The following is a 23854-nucleotide window of genomic DNA, read 5'->3' on the forward strand; positions in this document are numbered from 1 at the left end:
ATGCACTCCTAATTAAAATGCCTTTGAAGCCATAGCCCCTCTTGCTGAGTGGGCCCCAAACACCTTAGTATCGTTTTGAACGGATTTCTTGATGCAATAAGCAGTTTTCTCTCGCCCGGAGGGCAGATTTCATCTGTCAAAGCTTTATATGCTCTGAGGCACTGTAGCACATGCAGCTTGGGAGATTCTAGGAATGCGGGGTATGAAATAATCCTAGTATTGCACTAGGTCCCTCTACTTATTGTAAACGAAATCCCTTATGGGGAGAAAACAGTGCCCGAGATATCCAGGGCTCTCACATCTGACACACGTCTGCTAGAAACCAGGCATAACAACATAGCCAATTTGGCTAAAATCTCCTTGCGTGACAAAAACCTATTCAGCTTACCGGACAAGGAAAGATTGAGCACCAAATTAACGTCCCAATGGGCGGAATAACATGGTTCCGGAGGATGGGAAAGGCAAATGCCCCTTAGAAGCCTACAGACAAGCTGGTGTTCCCCCACCGAAGTCCCATCAACTGGGGCATGGCCCGCAGAGATTGCAGAATGGAATGCATTTATAGAGCAGTAAACCAAACCATCCTCTGCAAGACCCGCCAGGAAATTAAGGATCGGGACTACGTCCGTGCCCATGGGATCAACATGCCGTCTCATACACCAACTGTGCCACCTGTTCCAGGAAGATCGGTACCTCTTGGTGGTACTGTCGGCCTATGCTCTGGAGAGTAATGACAGCGTGTCCTGAAAGGCCTGGGAGTGACCAGCGTTGCCTGAAACCCACCAGGCCATAAGCCGCAGCATCCCCTACATCACCAGATGATGGGAACGAGATCCGTATTCAGTAGAATGTGAGGTTAGTGGGGGACTTGGTTTGAAGAATCCCAGGAAAGTTCCAGAGGAACTGGAAACCACACTGGAGATCGCCAAACCGGGGTTATCAACACCACCTCCACGTGCTGGCGGTGCACCTGGGCAGACACCCGTGTGATCATCGAGAATGGAGGGAATGCATAACCTCGATTCATTCTCCATTCCGGGAAGGAGTGTATCCTTTGCGTCCACTTGAGGATCTGGTCTCCTACTGAAAAACCTCAATAACTGATGATCCAGATGTGAAGCAACAAAGTCGACCGAGAAGGGGCCCCACCTCCTCAAAAATTGACCGAAAACATGTGGGTCTAATTTCCATAGACTGGAGTCCAGGAGGAGCCCGGAGTGCCAGTCCGCCTCCTGGTTTGCTTGACCTGCAAGATACTTGACTGTGACTGATACCTGGTTCTCCATGCAAAAGTTCCAGAAATCTTTGGCCAGGTTCGTCACGGCGCGTGAATTTGTACCGCCCAGGTGGTTGATGTACCTGATTGCGATCATGATGTCTGGGGCGGAACCGAAGATGGTTCTCCTGTTCCGAGCCTCCATGTGGGTTAGCCACCAAATCATCTCTTCCTTGGCCTCTGCCTAAGTGACACAGACCCTTCCTGAGATGGTGGGCTTTGAGGGGCTGCAACGCCAGATACTGTAAAGGACCCGAAAAGATGGCCTGAATTGAGGACAAGAGGAGGCCCACTAGGCGAGCTATCTGGCAGAGGAAGGTATGGGATTTGGCCAAGGTTTGACCTAGTTCCTGCCTGATCTTTGCCATTTTCCGGCATTGGTGGCTCAAAGAACAGGAGACGAAATCTATTGTGAGTCCCAGAAAGGTTGCACCTTGAACTGGGGTCAGACGGGACTTCTCGTTTATCATGAATCCCAACCGCTGCAACAGGTTCACTGCTGTCTGCAACTGTATAGTCGGCCTCTTGGACGTTGAGCCAGGAAGAGCATATCGTCCAGATACACTAACATCCTAATGCCCTGCTCTCTTAGGAATTCCACAGCTGGCCCGATGACCTTTGTGAAACACCACAGAGCAGAGGATAGCCTAAAAAGGAGAGGGATGAACTCGAAAACCTGACTACCCCCCCGGAACTGCAGGAAACAACAGTGAGGGGGAAAGATCAGGACCCGGAGATTCAGGCCCACCTAACCATCCAGTTGAGCGGGCTCAACACGTCCCTGAGGAGGTGCATACCTTCCATTTTGAATTGGCGGTATGCCAACCTCTCATTGAAGTCCTTTAGGTTGATCACTGGCCTCGGACTTCCGTCTGCTTTGTCGACCAGGAAGATATTGCTGGCAAACCCACTGGGGTGTTCCTCTGAAAAACAAATCGCCCCTTTCTTGTGTAGGGCGAACACCTCCTCATCTATTAATTCTGCATCTCGTTGGGAAAATGAAATGGGGCGGGGTGGACCACTTGGCATAGGCAACCATATAACTCCACTTGGAAGCCCTGTACCGTCTGCAGTACCTAAGCACCGCTAGTGATAGAAGCCCAAGCTGGGACGAAAAATGCTAAGCAGAGTAGATGACAGAACACTCACCTTTTCCAGAACCGTTAGATTGACCTTTATAGCCTCCACTGCCCTGGAACTTTTGTCCTCTTGTAGGATAGGACGTGTTGGAGTGTGCGTTGTTTTGGTATTGCCCACGCCTGAAGCCTGGTCAGGGTTGCAATAGGAGTTCTGGAGTGCTGCCACGACCAGCCCCTTCGAAAACCTGAATGGTAAACACACTTCTAATGTTGGACTGGGCCTTGTCACGGTATGTGAATGTCACCACAAACTTGCTAAGGGTCTCCAAACAACCCCACTTGGGCCACAGCTCCAGCCTCCTAAGAGGCGAGGTCTCGCAGCTTTTGGTCTACCTTTATAAGAAGGGATGAACACCGTTCTGTTGAGAGCGCCCAGTTCGCATACTCTAAGAATACGATGGCACGCTGCGCCCACCCTGACAACACCTCTGGCGAAATCAATTATCCCAATAGCTTAGCCTCCTCGATCATATCAAGGACCTTGGTCATAGGCCCAACCGTGTCCAGAAGCTCGTCCTGGCATGAGCGGCAGGAGCAGTCAATCCCTTCTTAGGGGCCTTGACAAACTTTGCCAGAAACTTTGCCATTTTTGGGTCAAGCTCTGGTGTATAGGCCACCTTGCCATCGAAAATGAGGGCGAGACGGGAGGCGGTTGCAGGCGTCCTTCTCCATAGGCTTACGCAGACGACCCGCCACATACTTGGCCAACTTGTCCACAGAGACCCAGTCCGCTGACTGTGGATGGATGATGTCATCCGAGTCTAGCAAATCTGAAGCGCCATCTGGCTCCGAGGTGGGATCGGGAGTGGGGAGCCATGGTCTAGAGAGGCCTGCATCGTCATCCTTATCCCCGGGAATCACCTGTGTCCTGGGTTGTCGGGCGTGGGGGGATCCAGGAAACCCTCTGGGGGACCCACCGGGTCCTGTTGCAGAGAAATTTGTGGCAATATGCCAGCTTTAGTCATGCAAATGCACCCACATCCACCCCAGACTCACATTTCTGCTTTGGGTGGGGGGGGGGGGGGGGAAGAGTGGCGGTGACTCTCCCTACTGGGGCTTCTGGAGGGGTATCAGTGGACCTGGCGCGGGTTTAGCCCATTTGGCAAATTTGCCCCAGAAGGCGCTGCACCAAAGGATCCATCGCCTGGTTGACTGCTCTGTAGATGGAATCATCCACAGCCTGATACAATTCATCATCCCACTGGAGGAAGGACAGAGTCCTCCTCCTGGTATTGCTCTTGCTCTGCCTGATTGGTAGTTATTGTACCGCCAGGGGGACAAACTGCGTGGTGCGCACGTGCAATAAACCTGGCAGACTCGCAACACGTGCTGGGTAGCACAAACAAAATGTCTTGCAGAGCGTGTATAGTTTTTATGCGGGGAGGGGGCCCAGGCTGATGTGGGTGGCCAGAGGCACACAATTTATGGCTGAGCCCTTGGAACACTGTTGCCCTTGAGTAACATGAGGCTAGTGCCACCCGAGACAGTGTCCCAAAAGCTGCTCTTCTAGCTGCTAATATGGACCCCGCAGGGCGTCGGCAGCAAAACCACATACAGACCCTGGAGGGCGTAAATAGATAGGGGGAGTACAGACCCAATGAGCGTGTCACTGGGCAGCAAAGGACAAGGCTCTCCTCGGGCAGTGCGTGTTTTGAAAGTCTGAGGAGAAACTCATGCTGCCCAGTGAGGGCCCACAGCGCCCTCCGGCAGTGGGAGGATATCACCGCAAGCGTCCTGTGACTGAAAGGAATCCACAAAAAGAATCTGATAACCGCAGAGGAGAAGCGCACCATCATACACCCTCAAAGAAATAAAACACATTGGGATGCAGGAGAAGAAAAGAAAATGACTTAACTTGCTGCTGAGCAGCGAAGAAAGAGGAGGAGTGAACAGGAGGAAGGACCACGTTGAGCCCAGGCTATAGACCGAAAGGAAAAACTTGTGGACCTGTACTTTTGTCTTTTCCTTGGTGCTCATGGGAAAAGTAGTTTGAGTTTAAAATGACTGCTGTTAAGATAAAAGTGGAGGAAGAAAGCATAATCCGAGCCTCCAGTCCTGACATAGAATTAGAAAACCAGACATTGAACGTTTATTTTTTGTGGTCTGGCTTGACAGTTTAGCTCTCGACAGACAATTATGTGAGCTTCGCTAGAGAGGGGATTTGGCTACGCCCACATGTTGTGAGGCAGGAGTACATGTTTTGATTGGGAAGCAGTCGTGTGCTTCCACAAAGTCCTTGCCCTACACGCAGCTGTGATCATTTTGTTTATTTATTTTACTGGCTGAGCTTGAAGTTTCAGAGGCACACACATGACATTGCAATGCTGTAAAAGTATCTTCTAAAAAATTGGTAATTTATGGGGTTTCTTTCTGTGGCAGCTGCACAGAGGGAAGGACAGTCATTAACCTGCATGGATTTCTGGGTCTAGCTTCACAATGCACATATACCAGTATAGGAGAGTGAGAAGTATTACAAGGGGTTCGCTCACCTAGAGATGTGGCAAAGTAGATACATTTGAAAGAAGAGTAGAGTTCACCATTCTTCAGAGCAGCCAGTTCTTGAATTATAACAATGATAGGCGGTAGTGTTAATTTCAAAGTGAATTAGTGGTCGGAGACCCCGAATTTCAGGATTTGTGGCCGCAAAATATATTTCTGATGTACCAGAAAGGGGCATGTTAAGGATGTTCCTTCCAAATTGTGGGTCCGTCTGTAGTTTACAACTGTAATTGTCAGTGCAAACTATAGATCTGTATCGACTCCCATGTTGGTGTGATACCGTATTCAGAAAGAGGAAGGGGGTTGCCTTTGGACCACTTCTTCTTTGGGATTAGGTGTGGCACCTTCTGGGGGAGTGGACAGAAGTGGTCCAAGGGATTATTATCTTACTTGAAGTTTTCCTAAACTGAAATCTATTTTTCATTTTGAAGCAGCCCGGGGGACTTTAAGGAACTAGTTCTGATTTTAAATAAAATAAAAAAAGAAAAATAATAAAAAACCTCTTGGGTGATATAGGTCAGTAACATAACATAACAGTCGTTCTGATAGGGACCACAGAATGTTACTGTGTTTTTATTACATGGCATACTTATTCTGTTATTTTGTAGTTTATCAAAATATTATCGCTGTTAGAGATTTGGAATATAGATGAGGGAAATGTTTGAAAAAAACTGACTTGACTTAAACCAAAATTATCTTTAGATTAAAGAACTGTGTAATATATTTTACCGCTATAATGTCTCATAATCTTTTCTTGTACAAAGGTCAGCAACTGTAATCTTTATCGTCTTGGTAAGAAAAAAGGGTTACCAAGTCGAATGGTTGTGTCCATATTTGATCCACCTGTCAACTGGCTTCCTCCTGGCTATGTAGTAAATCAGGACAAGAGCAACAACGACACATGGGAGAAAGATGAAATGGTAAGTGTTATTGCATCATGTTAATAAACTTGTTTTACACTAATCCTAGAGGGACTCCGATAACAGCCGTGTGACCTTTGCATTAATCTGGAAAAATCAAAGGAAGTAAAATGAAATCTGGGACCCGTAGTGGTATAGCAATCTTTAGCTCAATATCTTTCACATATATTCTTTAGACATCTACATGAAAGCTGTTACAGTGTGAACAGTTGGGAGACTTGGGACAGATATAAAAGGGTCTAGACTTAGAGTGATGCTGAAATAAAAACCAAGACATTGAAATGAAACAGTTCTCTCCGATGAGTAGAAATTGTGCATTCATGAAAGCTATTTGTCACCTAAAAGTAGGGAATTCTTACCTTTGTATAATCTTAAGACCTGTCGGACTTGGAGGTGTTCAGATTTCTTAGCATCTTTACTAAAAAAATTATTTCCTCTTGTGCTTCTAATGGACATCATGTTTCACAATTTATAAATAACATGCAATAAAACATACATTGGTATATTTCCCTCTGTGTGAAATGTAGCGATGCTGATTTTGCATCTATGAAATTGCTAATCTTGTAACCGAGGTTTATATTATTTGCTGGCAGGTAATACATCACTTGTTAGACAAGCCATGCTCAAATGGTTGGGGGAAACCTTAAAGACTATTATGATGGCCTTGTGGACTAGCCATTAGGGGAAATAATAGTAATATCATAGCATGAAAACAACATTAAGACACTTAATTTGTAGTCCAGGCATTCCTGCTTGAACATCTGCCATCTGCAGGTTTAACAACCTCTTTTGAAAATCAGTTCCATCTGATTGTCCAAGGCTTTCTGTTAAAGTAGGTAGTGTTCTGTTTCACATCAAACAGTTGGGGGAAGAGAAACTAAGGACTGCCAGTAAAAAAAAAAAACACTTTGGTGAGCAACTTCTACCCATTCCAAGTCTTCCTGACAGTGACGGATTCATTGCATGTTGTGATTCTAAAAATATACGTCAACAGTCTAGACTACTGGGTAATTGTATTCACTGTTAAATGAAATTTTTGACATAATTCTGAAATTCTCTTCTTTTACTCCAAAGATACTACTCCTCCAATCTATGCCTGACTTGAATAATACTCTCCATGCCCACCTTGAAAAACGCTTAAGAATCCAACCGTAGTCTAGTAGATTACGAAGACAACCCTTTAATATTTGTCGCACCTCAAGAAGCTAAAACTCATCATGTCCTTTTTTTTATTCTTAAGGTATCAAACAAAACTTCATCATGGAATTTTTAATACAGAGATTAAATACAGGCAGAAAACACCCAAATTTCATAAAGATTATCATTCGATAAATCTAGAAATAAATAAGTCAAGCATGGGTACTTAAGGAATCTGTCTCTGTATATACTATACCAAAGTGAGGTATAGTGTGCACAGAGTCCAGTGGAACCCCAACGGTAGGCAAAGGTAAAAGTAGATAGCACCTTACTCTCTGTTTGTGGTAGTGTGTTCGAGCAGTAAGGCTTTATCAGAGGGTAGTGTTAAGCATTTGTTGTACACGCTCAATCAGCAAATGATGTCACACTCAAAGACTGAACTTCAGACTAATTGGCTTTGTATAAAAAATATTCTTTAAGTTATTTTATTTTATAGAACCAAGCAAGCCTGGCACAGGTAAGCTATACTTTACAGTAGTAATGCAATTTGTAAACAGTTTGAATTGCAATTGTATATGCACTTTGATTTGGTTACAGTAGAGCTACTAGTAATGCAATGCTTTTGATATACTTTGTTTTGGTTTTTTAGTAGAATGTCAAGTAGATTACTTTACAGATTACTTTTCTTGCACAGTGCAGTATACCTGGATACTGCACTGGGACATTTCCTGTAAACAGGTCATTAAAAGCATTTTCGTTATTTAGTTAGTGTTAAAGGATTTCTTAGATTTTCCAACTCCACACTTACAAACTTTTCATAGAAAAACAGGCAATATTATTCTATGGGGGAAAATAGGGTTATTGGTTCAAAGATAAGTATTCGGGTGTGGAAGTTAGTATTCTGGGGATGGACTCACTGGTTGTCCAGGGTCAAGGATGCACTCTTATTATTCCCTCAGCTGCACCAATGTTAGACCTGTCAGCCCCCTCCTCATCATTATTTTGTCCCACTTTTGCCTCAAACCCTATTTGAATTTTTCCTTTTTGGGAACCACCAGACTTTTTCGTGTTGCTACAGATTCAGGGAGCCATTTTAGCTACCCCTGAAACTTCTGTCTGAGGGCCTGGAGCACAAAATGGTGGCCATCTGTGACATCACCAGCACCCACTGGAACCTACTAGCACCTTCCAGAACATTCCGGAACCCTGTGACCGTTGGAGGCGGTTTAGAATGTTGGGAAGCTAAGAGAGAGAGTTGGCAGTTGGAGCTGGCAGTTGGCACCTGACTGGTGAAGGGTGAGCAGCAGAAACTTGAAGGAGGAAGGAGTGAAGCAGCAGGGGTGGAAACTTGTGCCTGGAGTGGGGTCCATAAACCCACCCTTGATACTAGTCCCTACTGACTGAGCCCAGCCTGGAGCCCTGTGTGGGAAGAAGTCAGAAAAACCATCCTAAGGACCTGGACAGCAGGAACAGGCCTTAGAAACAAGAGAACAGCAAGATCCTGACCTGGATACTGGTTTCCCTGGAGTCCGACGTCGAGTAGCCTGAGACCGGGAGCCCGAGGTGGAGAAGCGGCGCCGACTGGAAAGCGGACGTCGTACCCGGAGCCGCCAGAGGTCGAGAGAGGGCGCCGTCAGAGGTCGTGAGGAATACCAGAGGTCGAGGAGGAAGTCACCCGAGGTCGAGTGAGCGGCGTCATCGGAGGAGTGAAGTCCGCCCTCCGGAGTCGTCGGAGACCGAGGTGAAGTGTACCGGAGGTCAGGAGTGAGGATCGCACTCCGGAGTCGCCGGAACCTGTGAGAATCGTGCCGGAGGTCGGGAGTGGAGGTCGCACTCCGGAGTCGCCGGAAACCTAAGGAGAGGAGCACCGGAGGTCGGGAGTGAGGATCGCACTCCGGAGCCGCCGGAAGTCGACATCGAGGCAAGGCCGGCCGACGTCATCGAATCCGAGGTCGCCATCGGACCGGAGCCGCCCGAAGTCGACATCGAGTAAAGACTGCCCGACGCCATCGAATCGGAGGTGGAGATCGAACCGAGGCTGCCGACATCGAACCCGGAACCGCCTACCGGCGTCGTCAGGAACTGACATTGAGCCGAGGCCGCCGACATCGAGCTGGAACCGCCTCACGGCATCGACACGACTCCAGCGGCGTCGGAGCATCAGAAAAAGGGCAGTAAGTGGAGTAGAGGGCGCCTAAGGCCCTGTGGAGACCTGAGAGACTGCTCTAAGGGGCTAGGGAGGTGCTGGAACCAACCTGACTGTGCCAGGGGTGAGCTGGGACTAATCTAGAGAGGTTGTGTGGAGAGAGAGAGCCAGGACTCTGGTATTTCCCCCTTGATCTACCTCAGTTTAGGCCTCAGCCTTGTCCAAGCCAGGGAGTAGACACCCCCAAGCCTTCTACATCCCCACAAGCTGTGCCTGGGCCAAATCAGCCCTTAAGAATGCAAATGTGATCTGATTCTATGAGTGTCACTGTCAGCTTTTAAGTATTTATTAGGGGCACTGTATTTATTGTACTTAACCTATTTATTGTTCCACTGTATTTATTGGTCCACAGTATTTATTGATGCACAATATTTATTGGGTTACAGTATTTATTGCCTCAGAATATTTAATTGCCTGTATGTATTGCACTTGTATTTATGCCTTCTTTATTTATGATCACCCCTATTTATTGAATCATTAAGCCAGTATTTATTTGACCTGCACTTTCTAAAAAGTTTGTATCTTGTGATTGTTATTCATTTTCTCCAATCAGCAACTAAGAGAAAAAGAAGATAAAGAAAGTTATTTTCATAATTTTTACGGTGTAGAGTCGATTTTGGAACGGATGCACGCATGGTTATTGTTTGGGTATGTTGTATGCTTAGCACGGAGCCTGATTCCTGACCACTCGAGCCAAGCTACCACAGTGTGTCCGGAAGACCACCACCACCCCTTCTAGTGAGGGAGTGTGGTTTTCTAACATAAATTGGTGTTCAGCGGTGGGATAGAGCTGTGCCTACGTATACTCAACAATAACTGTGGGTAGTCCATAGGCCTACACCGGGAGTTTTCTCAAAGCGGCCTTCCTAATTGTGGGTTTTTGTTTTTTCCAAATTTACTCTGGTGGTGGGAGGAGGTATTATATAAGGTACCCCCCTGCATAGTTACTGCACAAAACCTGTCCTCTAACCTGAGTGGGCGAGATGGAGTTTGTACTAGAAAATCTAGAAACGTACACTGTGGCCCAACTCAGGGAGTTTTGCCAGCGGGAGGGGGTGTACTGTCCCCCAGGAGCAAAGAAGGGTGCACTCCAAACCAGCTTAAGGGCTTGGGGGGAGGCACGCCGAGAAAGCAAGGCTGAGGAGGAGGACAGGGATAGAGAGCCTGACACCGAGGGGGCTGAGATGTACCAACCTGAGGTGGGGAACCTGTCAGCGGGGCCCAGAACCATTTCTAGGAAGGGCAGCAGTGCTTCTAGCGGTGGCTTGTCTGAAGTGGAGTTAACAGACCGGAGGGAGAAAAGACAGCTCACATGGGACTTAGCAAGGCTGGAGAAGGAGAAGGAGGAGCAGAGGATGGCCCATGAATTACGACTGAAAGAAATAGATCTTCAGATCCTGAGAATCGGGGCACAACCTGTTCCTAATGGTGGCAGCCAAACCCAAGAGATCACCAGGGAACCTAAACCATACCTGCCAAAGGACATAGTAGCTAGCTATGGGGCGGGTGACGATATCGCCAAGTGGCTAGCGGCCTATGAGGTCTCGTTGAGGGCCCATGGGGTTCCAGAGAAGTACTGGGGAGGGGGATTGTACAAGTACATGCCTCCAGCTGGTAGGGATGCTTTATTGGCCCTCGAAGAGGATGAGCAGACCCACTACCCCACCATGAAACTGGCGCTCATAAGGAAGTTTGGACTAACACCCGAAAAGTACAGACAGAAGTTCAGGGGTAGTCACAAACTGGGCACACAGAATTGGGTGGACTTCCTGGACTATGCAAAGAAGGCACTGGAAGGTTGGATTCAGGGCAGTGAAGTGAGGAACTACGAGGGGCTGTTTGACCTAGTACTGAAGGAACACCTGCTCGAGAAATGTTTCCCTGAACTGCGGCAACACCTGGTGGATAGCAAGCTGACCAGTCCCCGGAAGCTTGCTGAGGAGGCGGACATTTGGGCTAGTACCCGGGTGTCCACAAGGGGGACTGGAGGGGATACTCAAAAGGCCGGACAGGGCGCCCCCCAGAAGAAAGAGGGAGGGGAAAAGAAAAAGGAGTTCTCCAAAGGCCCCCAAAATAACTTCCAAGGGAAGGGAACAGGATTCACCCCTAAGGCTAACCCGCCCAGAAACCCTAATCCTGGCCAGAGTCAGCAGCCAAGGGTTGTCCATTGCTACGAGTGCGGTGGCGTTGGACACTATAAAGGAGATCCGAAGTGTCTGAAGCGACCACCCCCTCCCACTGGAGGAAAGACCCCCGGAGTAGCTAGTGCAGTGCTCGGGGAGGAGATGCCCTTAACTAAGGGAAGGGAGTGGGCGGGTGTCACTTTAGTGTCCCTGGGAGAACGGGAGATGGTTCCTAAGATCCAGGTGCCCGCAAATACCGCAAAGTATGGGCAGTGGGTCACCATCAACGGCCAAAGAGGGGAGGCTCTGAGAGACACAGGAGCCAGTATGACTATGGTGCGTAGCCAACTGGTGTCTCCAGAGCAGGTAATTCCCGATGTACTCCACCCAGCCGCGATGGCTGACGGCAGAACAGGCCACTATCCAGTGGCCGAGGTTCCCTTTGAATGGGGGGGGGTTGCAGGTTCACTTCGAGTTGCCGTAAGCCCTGCCGTGCCAGTCGATTGTCTGCTGGGGAATGACATGGAGCACAACGCTTGGAAGGAGGTGGAATACCGGACTCACACCGAGATGCTGGGTACACCTGATTGGGCCTGTGTTAGCACAAGGTCCGCGACTACCCGAAGAGGGAGTTCATTTCGGCTGGAGCCTGGAACAAAGGCCCAGCCAGCTGCCAGTCAAGGGAAGAACCGAGGACAGGAGGAGCCTGCCTCGGCGTCCCCACCCCGTAGGACGGATAGGCCACCGGAGGTGGTGGACCAGGAGTCTGCGGTGGGGGACGTTACCAACCTGGAGGACCTACCCATCCCGGCCGAGTGGCACGTGGAGGGAGGCCCGTCCAGGGAGGAATTCTGCCAGGGCCAGAGGGAGTGCCCTACCCTTGAGGGGCTGAGGCGACAGGCCGAAGCCCAGGCAGCAGGGAACGTTGAAGGGAACTACAGTGTTTACTGGGAGGATGGCCTCCTCTACAGTGAACCCAAGGCACCCCTACATGGATCGTCACGAGCCTTGGTAGTCCCTCAACGTTATCGAGCCTTCCTTCTGGAGTTGGCTCACGAGATACCATTGGCAGGACACCTGGGGCAAGACAAGACCTTCGCCCGTCTTGTCCCACACTTTTATTGGCCTCAGATGAAAGTGTCATCCGTAACCTACTGCCGGACATGTGTGTCTTGCCAAGCCAGTGGGAAAACAGGGGTGAAGCTGAAAGCTCCCCTGGAACCACTTCCTGTCGTTAGCACCCCCTTTGAAAGGGTGGGCATCGACATTGTGGGTCCGTTAGATCCACCGACTACAGCTGGTCACAGGTTTATCCTGGTTCTGGTGGATCATGCCACACGGTACCCAGAGGCAATACCTCTGAGGACCATAACAGCACCTGTTGTGGCTAGGGCCCTGATGGGAATCTTTACCCGAGTGGGTTTTCCCAAGGAAGTTGTGTCCGACAGGGGGACCAACTTCATGTCAGCGTATATGCGGGCGATGTGGAAGGAGTGTGGAGTGACATACCGGTTCACCACTCCTTACCACCCCCAGACCAATGGTCTGGTGGAGAGGTTTAACAAAACCTTGAAGGGCATGATCAGAAGTCTGCCTGAAAGCCTGCGGAGGAAATGGGACGTCCTCCTACCCTGTTTACTTTTTTCCTACAGGGAAGTGCCACAGAAGGGAGTGGGCTTCAGCCCCTTTGAGCTTCTGTATGGGCACCCTGTACGTGGACCTCTCAACCTGGTGAGAGACGGATGGGAAAGAACTCCCAGAAAGCTTCCCCAGGATGTGGTGAGCTACATGCTGGCCTTCCGGAGCCAAATGGCTAAGTTGTGGAAGCAAGCTTCTGACAACTTGGAAGCCAGCCAAGCAGTGATGAAGGCGTGGTACGACCACAATGCTCACCCGGTGGAGTTGGAGCCTGGCCAGAAGGTGTGGGTGATCGAACCAGGAGAGCTTAGTGCCCTCCAGGATCGCTGGTCAGGACCCTTTGAGGTGTTGGAGAAGAAGGGTAAGGCTACCTACTTGGTGGACCTGAAGACCCCTCGTCAGCCCCTGCGGGTGCTGCATGCCAACCGCCTCAAACCCCACCACGAGAGGCCCGAAGTCATCTTGATGATGGTGACTGACGGAGGAGAGGACGTGGAAAGCGAGCCTCTCCCTGATCTGTTTGCGTCTCAAGAGAAGGATGGGTCGGTGGAGGGAGTGATTCTCTCCCCATCTCTAACTCCTGAACAGCAGGAGGACTGTCGCCAGGTCCTGGGGCAGTACTCTTCGTTGTTCTCCCTTGTCCCAGGTAGGACTCACCTGTGCGTCCATGACGTGGACACAGGAGACAGCCCACCTGTGAAGTCCAAGATCTACCGGATGTCAGACAAGGTGAAGGCCAGCATTCATAGTGAAGTCACTAAGATGCTGGAGCTAGGAGTGATCGAACCTTCTAGCAGCCCCTGGTCCAGTCCGGTGGTACTAGTACCAAAAGCTGCACCACCGGGTGCCCAACCGGAACTGAGGTTCTGTGTGGACTACCGGGGACTGAATTCAGTGACCAAAACTGATGCTCATCCGATCCCTAGGGCGGATGAATTGATTGACCGGCTGGGAGCTGCCCAATATCTAAGTACCTTTGACCTTACTTCTGGGTACTGGCAGATCTCTTTGACTGATGGAGCAAGGGAAAGGTCAGCCTTCTCCACGCCCAATGGCCACTACCAGTTCTGTGTGATGCCCTTTGGGCTCAAGAACGCACCTGCCACGTTTCAGCGCCTGGTAAACCAGATCCTCACCGGAATGGAGAGTTTCTCTGCTGCTTATCTGGATGACATAGCCGTCTTCAGTAACAGCTGGGAGGATCACTTGCGTCACCTGCAAGCTGTTCTCCAGGCCCTGAGACAAGCTGGATTGACGATCAAGGCCAGCAAGTGCCAGATCGGGCAGGGGTCGGTAGTGTACCTTGGACACTTGGTGGGTAGGGGAGCGGTGCAACCCCTCCAGGCGAAGATCGAGGCCATCATGGCCTGGGAACCCCCCAAGACACAGACTGAGGTCCGAGCATTTTTGGGCCTCACGGGATACTACCGCCGCTTCGTGAAGGGGTACGGTACCATCGTAGCCCCCCTCACGGAGCTCACGTCCAAGAAACAACCTCGACGGGTAGTCTGGACGGAGGCTTGTCAGCAAGCCTTTGAGAGATTGAAGAAAGCCATGTGCGAGGCCCCGGTCTTAAGGGCCCCAGACTTTTCCAAGGAGTTCATTGTCCAGACAGATGCATCAGAACATGGCATTGGGGCAGTGTTATCGCAACTCAATGAAGAGGGTCTGGATCAACCCGTGGTCTTCCTATCCCGGAGACTACTTCCCAGGGAACAGAAGTGGAGTGCAATTGAGCGTGAAGCCTTTGCAGTGGTATGGGCTCTGAAGAAGTTGCGGCCATACCTGTTTGGCTCGCACTTCCTGGTTCAGACCGACCACAGACCCCTTCGTTGGCTGATGCAAATGAAGGGGGAGAATCCCAAGTTGTTGAGGTGGTCTATTTCCCTACAGGGAATGGACTTTCAGGTGGAACATCGGCCTGGAGTGGACCACGCCAATGCAGACGGTCTCTCAAGGTATTTCCGCCTTAGTGATGAGAACTCCCAAGGGGTTGGGTAGCTCTCCCCCCACTTTCAGCTGGGGGGGACGCGTGTTAGACCTGTCAGCCCTTTGGGTGGTCCCTCCTCATCATTATTTATTTTGTCCCACTTTTGCCTCAAACCCTATTTGAATTTTTCCTTTTTGGGAACCACCAGACTTTTTCGTGTTGCTACAGATTCAGGGAGCCATTTTAGCTACCCCTAAAACTTCTGTCTGAGGGCCTGGAGCACAAAATGGTGGCCATCTGTGACATCACCAGCACCCACTGGAACCTACTAGCACCTTCCAGAACATTCCGGAACCCTGTGACCGTTGGAGGCGGTTTAGAATGTTGGGAAGCTAAGAGAGAGAGTTGGCAGTTGGAGCTGGCAGTTGGCACCTGACTGGTGAAGGGTGAGCAGCAGAAACTTGAAGGAGGAAGGAGTGAAGCAGCAGGGGTGGAAACTTGTGCCTGGAGTGGGGTCCATAAACCCACCCTTGATACTAGTCCCTACTGACTGAGCCCAGCCTGGAGCCCTGTGTGGGAAGAAGTCAGAAAAACCATCCTAAGGACCTGGACAGCAGGAACAGGCCTTAGAAACAAGAGAACAGCAAGATCCTGACCTGGATACTGGTTTCCCTGGAGTCCGACGTCGAGTAGCCTGAGACCGGGAGCCCGAGGTGGAGAAGCGGCGCCGACTGGAAAGCGGACGTCGTACCCGGAGCCGCCAGAGGTCGAGAGAGGGCGCCGTCAGAGGTCGTGAGGAATACCAGAGGTCGAGGAGGAAGTCACCCGAGGTCGAGTGAGCGGCGTCATCGGAGGAGTGAAGTCCGCCCTCCGGAGTCGTCGGAGACCGAGGTGAAGTGTACCGGAGGTCAGGAGTGAGGATCGCACTCCGGAGTCGCCGGAACCTGTGAGAATAGTGCCGGAGGTCGGGAGTGGAGGTCGCACTCCGGAGTCGCCGGAAACCTAAGGAGAGGAGCACCGGAGGTCGGGAGTGAGGATCGCACTCCGGAGCCGCCGGAAGTCGACATCGAGGCAAGGCCGGCCGACGTCATTGAATCCGAGGTCGCCATCGGACCGGAGCCGCCCGAAGTCGACATCGAGTAAAGACTGCCCGACGCCATCGAATCGGAGGTCGAGATCGAACCGAGGCTGCCGACATCGAACCCGGAACCGCCTACCGGCGTCGTCAGGAACTGACATTGAGCCGAGGCCGCCGACATCGAGCTGGAACCGCCTCACGGCATCGACACGACTCCAGCGGCGTCGGAGCATCAGAAAAAGGGCAGTAAGTGGAGTAGAGGGCGCCTAAGGCCCTGTGGAGACCTGAGAGACTGCTCTAAGGGGCTAGGGAGGTGCTGGAACCAACCTGACTGTGCCAGGGGTGAGCTGGGACTAATCTAGAGAGGTTGTGTGGAGAGAGAGAGCCAGGACTCTGGTATTTCCCCCCTTGATCTACCTCAGTTTAGGCCTCAGCCTTGTCCAAGCCAGGGAGTAGACACCCCCAAGCCTTCTACATCCCCACAAGCTGTGCCTGGGCCAAATCAGCCCTTAAGAATGCAAATGTGATCTGATTCTATGAGTGTCACTGTCAGCTTTTAAGTATTTATTAGGGGCACTGTATTTATTGTACTTAACCTATTTATTGTTCCACTGTATTTATTGGTCCACAGTATTTATTGATGCACAATATTTATTGGGTTACAGTATTTATTGCCTCAGAATATTTAATTGCCTGTATGTATTGCACTTGTATTTATGCCTTCTTTATTTATGATCACCCCTATTTATTGAATCATTAAGCCAGTATTTATTTGACCTGCACTTTCTAAAAAGTTTGTATCTTGTGATTGTTATTCATTTTCTCCAATCAGCAACTAAGAGAAAAAGAAGATAAAGAAAGTTATTTTCATAATTTTTACGGTGTAGAGTCGATTTTGGAACGGATGCACGCATGGTTATTGTTTGGGTATGTTGTATGCTTAGCACGGAGCCTGATTCCTGACCACTCGAGCCAAGCTACCACAGTGTGTCCGGAAGACCACCACCACCCCTTCTAGTGAGGGAGTGTGGTTTTCTAACAAGGATGCACTCTTATTATTCCCTCAGCTGCACCAGGGCGGCCGGGTGCAAAGTGCTGAGGCCCAATGTTATTCAATGGGGGCTAGGGGATCTCCTGTTGGTTGCTGCTGACGAGCAGGCCACTGGGTTGTGGGAGCAAAGCTCCTGGACTTAAGCTCTGGGCAAATGGGGGTTCAAGCCAGCACAAAAGGTGCACCCTCCGCGGCACTGAGGCGGCCGGGTGCAGAGTGCTGTTTTGGCGTCAGGCACCCTGTAGCTTTTAATGGGGAGTCTCCGGTTTGTAAACACACTGCAGGCTCGTGGACGAAGGTCTTCTGGGTGCGACCACCACTTAGAGAGGTAAGTTGGGATGCTGGAGGTTGGTTGGGCACCATCTGCTGGGTCGCCCAAGGCCGTGGGGCGTCGGGTGCAGGGGTGCCTTTTAGGGTCGGATCTTCTTACTAGCTCCTGGTCGCGGTTGGGGGACCTTCCGGTTTGAGGCTGCAGGCGTCGGCTGGAGGCTTGAGGCAGGTCGGGGATCACCGGATCTCGGGTCAGGAGCCGGGGAGACCTCCTCTTGGTGTTGGGCCACTCGAACTCGGGCCGTGGGCGTCTGGTGCAGAGTGGTGCAGACTTGCGGATCCTGCCAGAGCTGAAGACTGTTGGTGAACAAATCCGGTGTTCACAGGAGACAGAGTCTTTTCTTTTGAAGGCAGGGCAGTTCCTCTGGGTTCTTGAGGCTGCTGGCTGCAGGACACATCGGGGTTTCGGTTCTGCAGGTTCGAGGTGGGGACAAGCTGGTAGGGCTTGGGCCAAGTCAGTAGGCGTCGTCCTCTTGTTAGCTTCGGCACAGCTGTTCGGTCCTTCTTCTTATCTTCTTCTGGTTTCTTGTCTGCTTTCTTGGTTCAAGGCTGCCCCCTAAATACTGTATTTAGAGGGCGTTTTAGGGGTCTCTGGATCAGTAGGGCTACTATACCCTTGGCGTGCTCACCCCACGTGGGGGAGTGAGCACAGTCCCTAATCTGGATTGGGGAGTGCCTGCCATCTGCAAGATGGCGGGCACTGAAGAGTGGGCTTCACCTCGCCGCCCCCATCTGAGGGGTGGGGTTGGCAGAGGTGGGCACACCTTCTGGGATGGCTAATTTTTCCCGCCTGTTTTCCCGCCGAAAAGGAGGGGAGACAGGAAGGGGGCCTGCTCCTGATAGCAGGAGAGGCTGGGGCTGCAAGGCCTTTGAAGCTCCCCTGCCACAGATGGCTCTTCCTGGCCTGGGGGAGGTGTGATGACCTCCTCCCAGGAAAGGCTTTGTTTCTGGGCTCGGAGAACAAAGGCTCCCACCCCAGGGGTCCAGATACCTGTCTCGTGGTGGCATGCTGGTGTGTACCTGTCAGGGAACCAACCAGAGGCTGGTCATTTTGTCAGGTCTCATCTGTAAGATGCCATCGGAGTGCATTTCTTCATTAAATCCCACACTGGCATCAGTGTGGGTTTAATGTGCTGAGAAGGAGTTTGATACCAAACTTCTCAGTTTTCAGTGCAGCCATTATGGTACTGTGGAGTTCGTAATGGCAAACTCCCAGCACAATAAACTTTTTATGGCATTGCTGCACTTACAAGGTTTAAGAATTGACTTACACTGTAGGCGTACAAGGCTCATGCACCTGTACCCTCAAGACTAGTATAGTGCACTCAGCTAGAGGGGTGACTGGTCTATGCCAGGGCAGTGGGTTGTATGTATGGCACACAGGGATGTGTGCCATGTCTACTCTTCACTGTGTGTGCGTGTGTGTGTGTGTGGGTGTAAGTGTGTGTGTGTGTGTAAGTGTGTGTGTGTGTGTGTGTGTGTGTGTGTGTAAAAAGGTACAGGGCCTCTAAGGGTGGCACAATAAGTGCTGAAGCCCGTAGAGGCCTTCCCTAGCCATGGTACCTTTTACAAGGGACTGACATGTGGCCAGAGAGGTTCCAGTTGGGGGTACAAGGTACAGTTTTGGGGAAAGAACACAGGCACTGGGAACCTGATTGGCAGGGACCCAGGGCACATTGAGTCAAAGTGCATCAGTAGTCTGGCAACAAAAATCCAGCTTCCTACAGGTACTGCCCATCTGCACAAGCAAAAGGAAATCAATAGAAAGTAAAAATCGAGCATAACTACAACAAAAGGAAAAAAGAGAAAAGGATAATACTACTTATCTATAGCACATAACCAGGCATAAGATCAGAAAGGCTCTTCCTTACGGGATCCCAGATTTCTTGCAGCCGTCTGCATCTAGGATCATTGAAATTACTGCCATTTATGGCCACAAAGAAGCGATATTCTTGCCACCAGTCCAGGGAAACAGGTTCTTCTTTCAGGAGCTAAGTTCTGGCTATAAGCAACCTGCAGAAGTTATAGCAAAAAGACACCAGCGACCCTGCTGAAACATTAGGCCTATAGCCCAGCATGATAATTTTAGGCTGATGACGAATGCATATCTTAAATAATTGATTTATGCAAAGGAAGACTTTATCCAAGTATGATGCTATAGTATTATAAGAGCAAAAATAACAAATGAGTGAGCACAGGACCCACGTCTGGGCATACCCTTTCCTATGCCCAGATCTGTACTGAGGGTAAACGTTTAACATTGTTCAGCATTCCATCCATCGATTGTTCTTTTCACTTTTGTCACCCTTAGTGGGTTGAATATGTGGGTCCCATGATCACCATGCCACTGGAGTCAAACTGACCTGGCTGATGAGGGGTGATACCGCGAAACCCGTACTTGCTTCCAGTCCCAGGAGGACCTGGCCTAGCAGTTTGGGCTGGACTGTTTCCATAGGAAGCAGGGTCAAGACTGATTTGGTTCAAGACTGATTTGCATATGGCTAGGCCCACATTGGAATGGTGTGGTGAGCACAAAAAGGATGGATTTGGCCCAGATCTCTGTACTGGAGGTGAATGTTTGACATTGTTCAGCATTCCGTCCATCAATTGTTCTTTTTGCATTGTTTTTTTTGGTTGTCCTTTTTGAGCAATTTTTAGGAGTTGGAGGAGTCGGGGGGCCTCTTGACCCATCTGTTCCGAGTAAGGGGGTTCTCCTGGGTGACCGCATTGCATGCGTGGAGATTGTATGTTACCCTTTCCATCGAGGCCCCTTTTTGTCCGCTTCCAGCGCAATTTCGGTACTGGGTAGAGCTAGTCACTCTGACTACTCGTTCAAGACCCTGCTTGAAGTCTTTATTGCATTTGCCTAATCATTGGATAGTATAGTACTCATTCGGTTGTGTCGTTCCTAGAATCTTCCAGAATTTGTACTAGTCCACCAGATCCTCCTTTTTCATTTTTCTCATCTCCTCTTTATTCAATTTTTCCTGTGTGGTTTCCATTTTACTTAACTCCACTTCTAAAGTTGCTATTTCTTTTTCCATCTGTTTGATGCAAATCCTTTTATTCTTATTTTTATATGCAGCAAGATTAATTATTTTCCCTCTGATAAAAGCTTTGTACCCATCCCAAGCAGTTTGTTTCGTACTCCCTTGTTTGTTTAACTGAAAAAACAAATCTGTGTCCCTTGCTAGCAGTTCTGTATGGGTTGTATCTGCAAAAATTACTCTGTCCACTGTCCACCTTGAACAGAAAGGAGTGTTTTTTAAAGTGAGACGCAGGAGCACTGCCGAATGAATGGAAAGATGAGCTGGTATATGTTCTACCTTTTGTGTGCTATTGAGTAAACTTTCATCTATCAATAACAAGTCTAACCTAGACGAATGCCCCAGCCTTTTTTTTTGTAGGGTAAATCTGAGTCTTATCTCCTTTTTCTTTCCATATATCTATAATACCTTAATGCACATGGCAACCCACTCCCTCATTTTTGGTAGGATGGGGCAGTTCTTTACAGGGAATCTATCCTAGGATTTAGCATTATATTAAAATCTCACCCCGTTATTATGGGTGCTTGTACAGTCAGAAGTTGAGAGTATATTTTTTGGAGAGGCTCTGGATCGTCCAGATTCGGGCCATAGTATCCCACTATCGTGTACAAATTATTGTATATCCTAGCTTTCACTATTGCCAATCTTCCTTTCCTGTCCACCTCTGCCGATTCAATCCTTGCTTTCAGGGATTTTTTTAAATAAGATCACCACTCCTTTTATGCAGCACTCCTGGTTTGTGCATATATAAGAGTCCACCCACTTCTGATTGTTAAGAATTGTAGTCCGTTCTTCTTTCAGCAGATGCGTCTCTTGTAATATTATTATCTCGCAGTCAATTACTTTCAAGTATTCCAGGATCTTTTGCCTTCATTTTTTTTATCCTGAGACCATTTGTGTTCCAAGAAAGGATATTAACTGCCATCTGTTTGATTTCTTCTGCGGTATTTAGTATAGTCTTTGTTTCATTTGGGACTTTTCAGGGGACCCTTCCTCCTTTATATTGCTTTCTTTGGACTTTTTTTTCTTTTTCCCCCCCATTATGCTCCCCACCCTGTGCGTTTAAAAAAAAAAATTCTGACGTTTTCCTACGTGATTTTTCTGCATTCCTCCCTTCCTGGAGAAGCCTCCTGTTTTTTTTCTTCTTCTGGGCAGGTCTCTGCCCTTTTGAGCTCTTACCCTCGTGACACACTAGATATCTTGCTTTTTATTACTTTTCTTTTTTTTAAGAGTGTTCTTTTTGTTGTGCTTTTATATGTTCAATGAAGCATTCAACCTCCTTTGGGTCCCTTATATTATGCATCTTGTTCTCCCACATGATTCTCAAGGAGCCAGGGAAGCGCATTTGAACTGTTGCACCCAGCGTTCTTAATTGTTGCATGAGCTGCCCCAGTTCCCATTGTCTGTCTTGGGTTGTTTTGGAGATATCAGATCTGATTCTGCATGACCAGTCATTTTTTGAGAAGGAACCTGCCTTGAGACCTTCATTTAAAAAAAAATATTTTAGAGTGTATGTCTTAAAGTTAATTGAGATTTTCCTTGGGTTTTTCCTTGTTTTCCCTTTCCCAAATGGATCTCAATGTATTCTCTGGATATCCTCCGAGAGATTAGGCAATTTTTGCCCAGGGGATTATTTCCTCCAACAATTTAACTGTGAAGCTTTTTATATCTCCCCCTTCAAGGCCTTCTGGCACATTTAGAATTCTGAGGTTGTTCCTCCTGGCATGGTTTTCCAAGGATTCCATTTTAGCACTGATCTCGTTTTCTTTAGTTTTCAGTAGGTTAATTTCTTTTTGATTTACCTCAACTTTTTTGTTCAGTTACTCCACTTCTTCCTCTACCAGTGCAACTCTGTCTACGAGCATATTTATCTTTTGATCAAGCGCCGCGCAGGCTTCCTGTATCTTTGTCTGATTTTTCTCAGAAGTTGCAAAAATTGGCCCTCATTTATTTCATCATCATTTCCATTATTTTTTAGGTGTTCGAGTTGGTGGCTAGAGGTTGGTCCTGTTGTTTATCAGCTTGATCCTGAGGCTGTGATCTGGATTCAATGTCTACCTGATTCTCTAATGCTGGCTCCTGCATCGAAAGTATCCTGTACCTATTGTTTTCCATTGTTGTATTGCTCACAAAGGTTATTTTTTTTCCCAAATAAATTTCAGCCAGCTATTTTCAGTCTTTTCCATAAAACCCTTACTCAAGTATAACGGATTATACCTAAATAAGTAAAGATAGTGACGTAATATAGCCATTTTGATGACATTGCGCCTGCCTTTACGCCCAAGTGAAGCCGAACCCGCTTTTAAAAGTGGAAAGAGTCTCATTATTCAAGGCATTATAATTCTGAGAGACCATAATTTCCATAATCATAGAAATAGGAACATGCAGCTATTTGACCTTTGGAACAAATCGGGGATCTAAACATGACGTGCCCGTGTTTGATAAAATTTCTGTCCTGCCTGCATTACATTTTCAATACAAAACGAGCCCTGCATTTTTGAAAGCCGGAAGAGCCTTTGCAGGAGACGATGTTAATATATATAGCTATATCATCAGAATATGCTAAAACTTTAGCTTGCCAATTGTAGTAGAAATAAGAGACTACTTGAGGGATCGTATGAATGCATCGAAATAGAGAGCAAATAAAAGCGGTGAAAGGGGGCAGCCCTGCCTGGTCCCTCGAGAAATATGAATATCTGAAATACAGGCCATACAGACTATCCTGGCAGTTAAAGGCGAGTAAAGCGCCCTACATCCTGTAGTAAAGCCAGACCCAAAACCCATACATGACATGACTGTCCACAAGTAGAGGTAGGAGACCCTGTTGAATGCCTTTTTGCATCCAACAGGATCATCCCGGTGGGCCGAAGGCTGCGCGGATGCCACTTCGGGGCCGAGATAGCCAAATTAATATGGGACGTGGTGTCCCTAGAGAGAATTAAACCAAGTTGCATGGGATCAACTAACAAGTAATTACTGCAGTTAGGCAATTTGATATGATCAATGTATAAGTTTTAGAATCGCAATTTATTAGGAAGATTGGTTGATATGACAACGCTGTATCCGGATGAAACCCTACTAAAGGAACAATTAATATCGCTGTAAAGACCCACTGAGGGATCAAGAAACTCGGAGATGAACTGTACATTCCAGCATGCATTGCACTAAGCAACGCCCACTGAGGGCAGATACTTTTAAAAGGCATGAACGAGTATTCAGTGAGACTTGTTTTCAGCTGCCCAGGAAGAAGAGGTGAAGTACCTCGAAACGCGTCGGCAACAATGATTTCAAACCGGAGTGATCGTGTTGGTCGCCAGATAAATGGACCGTGAGGTCTTCAGCAGCTGTCGAGTGCGCTCAGAAAAGCTTGGCCATTGGATATAAAATTATTGCGCGGTAGCTCTGCCGCACTGAGCGCACCATCCCTAAAATTATGGCGAGGCTGCCTTGGAAACAATTCCGCGTTGATCAGCACAGCTG

General features: G+C 48.7%; 1 protein-coding gene across 3 annotated transcripts in view; it reads left to right on the plus strand.

The window, feature by feature from the left end:
• The window catches only part of DICER1 (dicer 1, ribonuclease III), a 692358-nt gene that overhangs the window by 383720 nt on the left and 284784 nt on the right, over positions 1-23854 (plus strand). For all 3 annotated transcript variants that reach the window (XM_085626460.1, XM_085626459.1, XM_085626458.1), the window contains one exon: positions 5679-5834. In XM_085626460.1, coding sequence (XP_085482586.1) covers positions 5679-5834 — 156 coding nt within the window. The remainder of the gene's footprint in view (positions 1-5678; positions 5835-23854) is intronic.

Source organism: Triturus cristatus, chromosome 9 (genome assembly GCF_964204655.1).
Source record: "Triturus cristatus chromosome 9, aTriCri1.1, whole genome shotgun sequence".
NCBI classification, from domain to species: domain Eukaryota; kingdom Metazoa; phylum Chordata; class Amphibia; order Caudata; family Salamandridae; genus Triturus; species Triturus cristatus.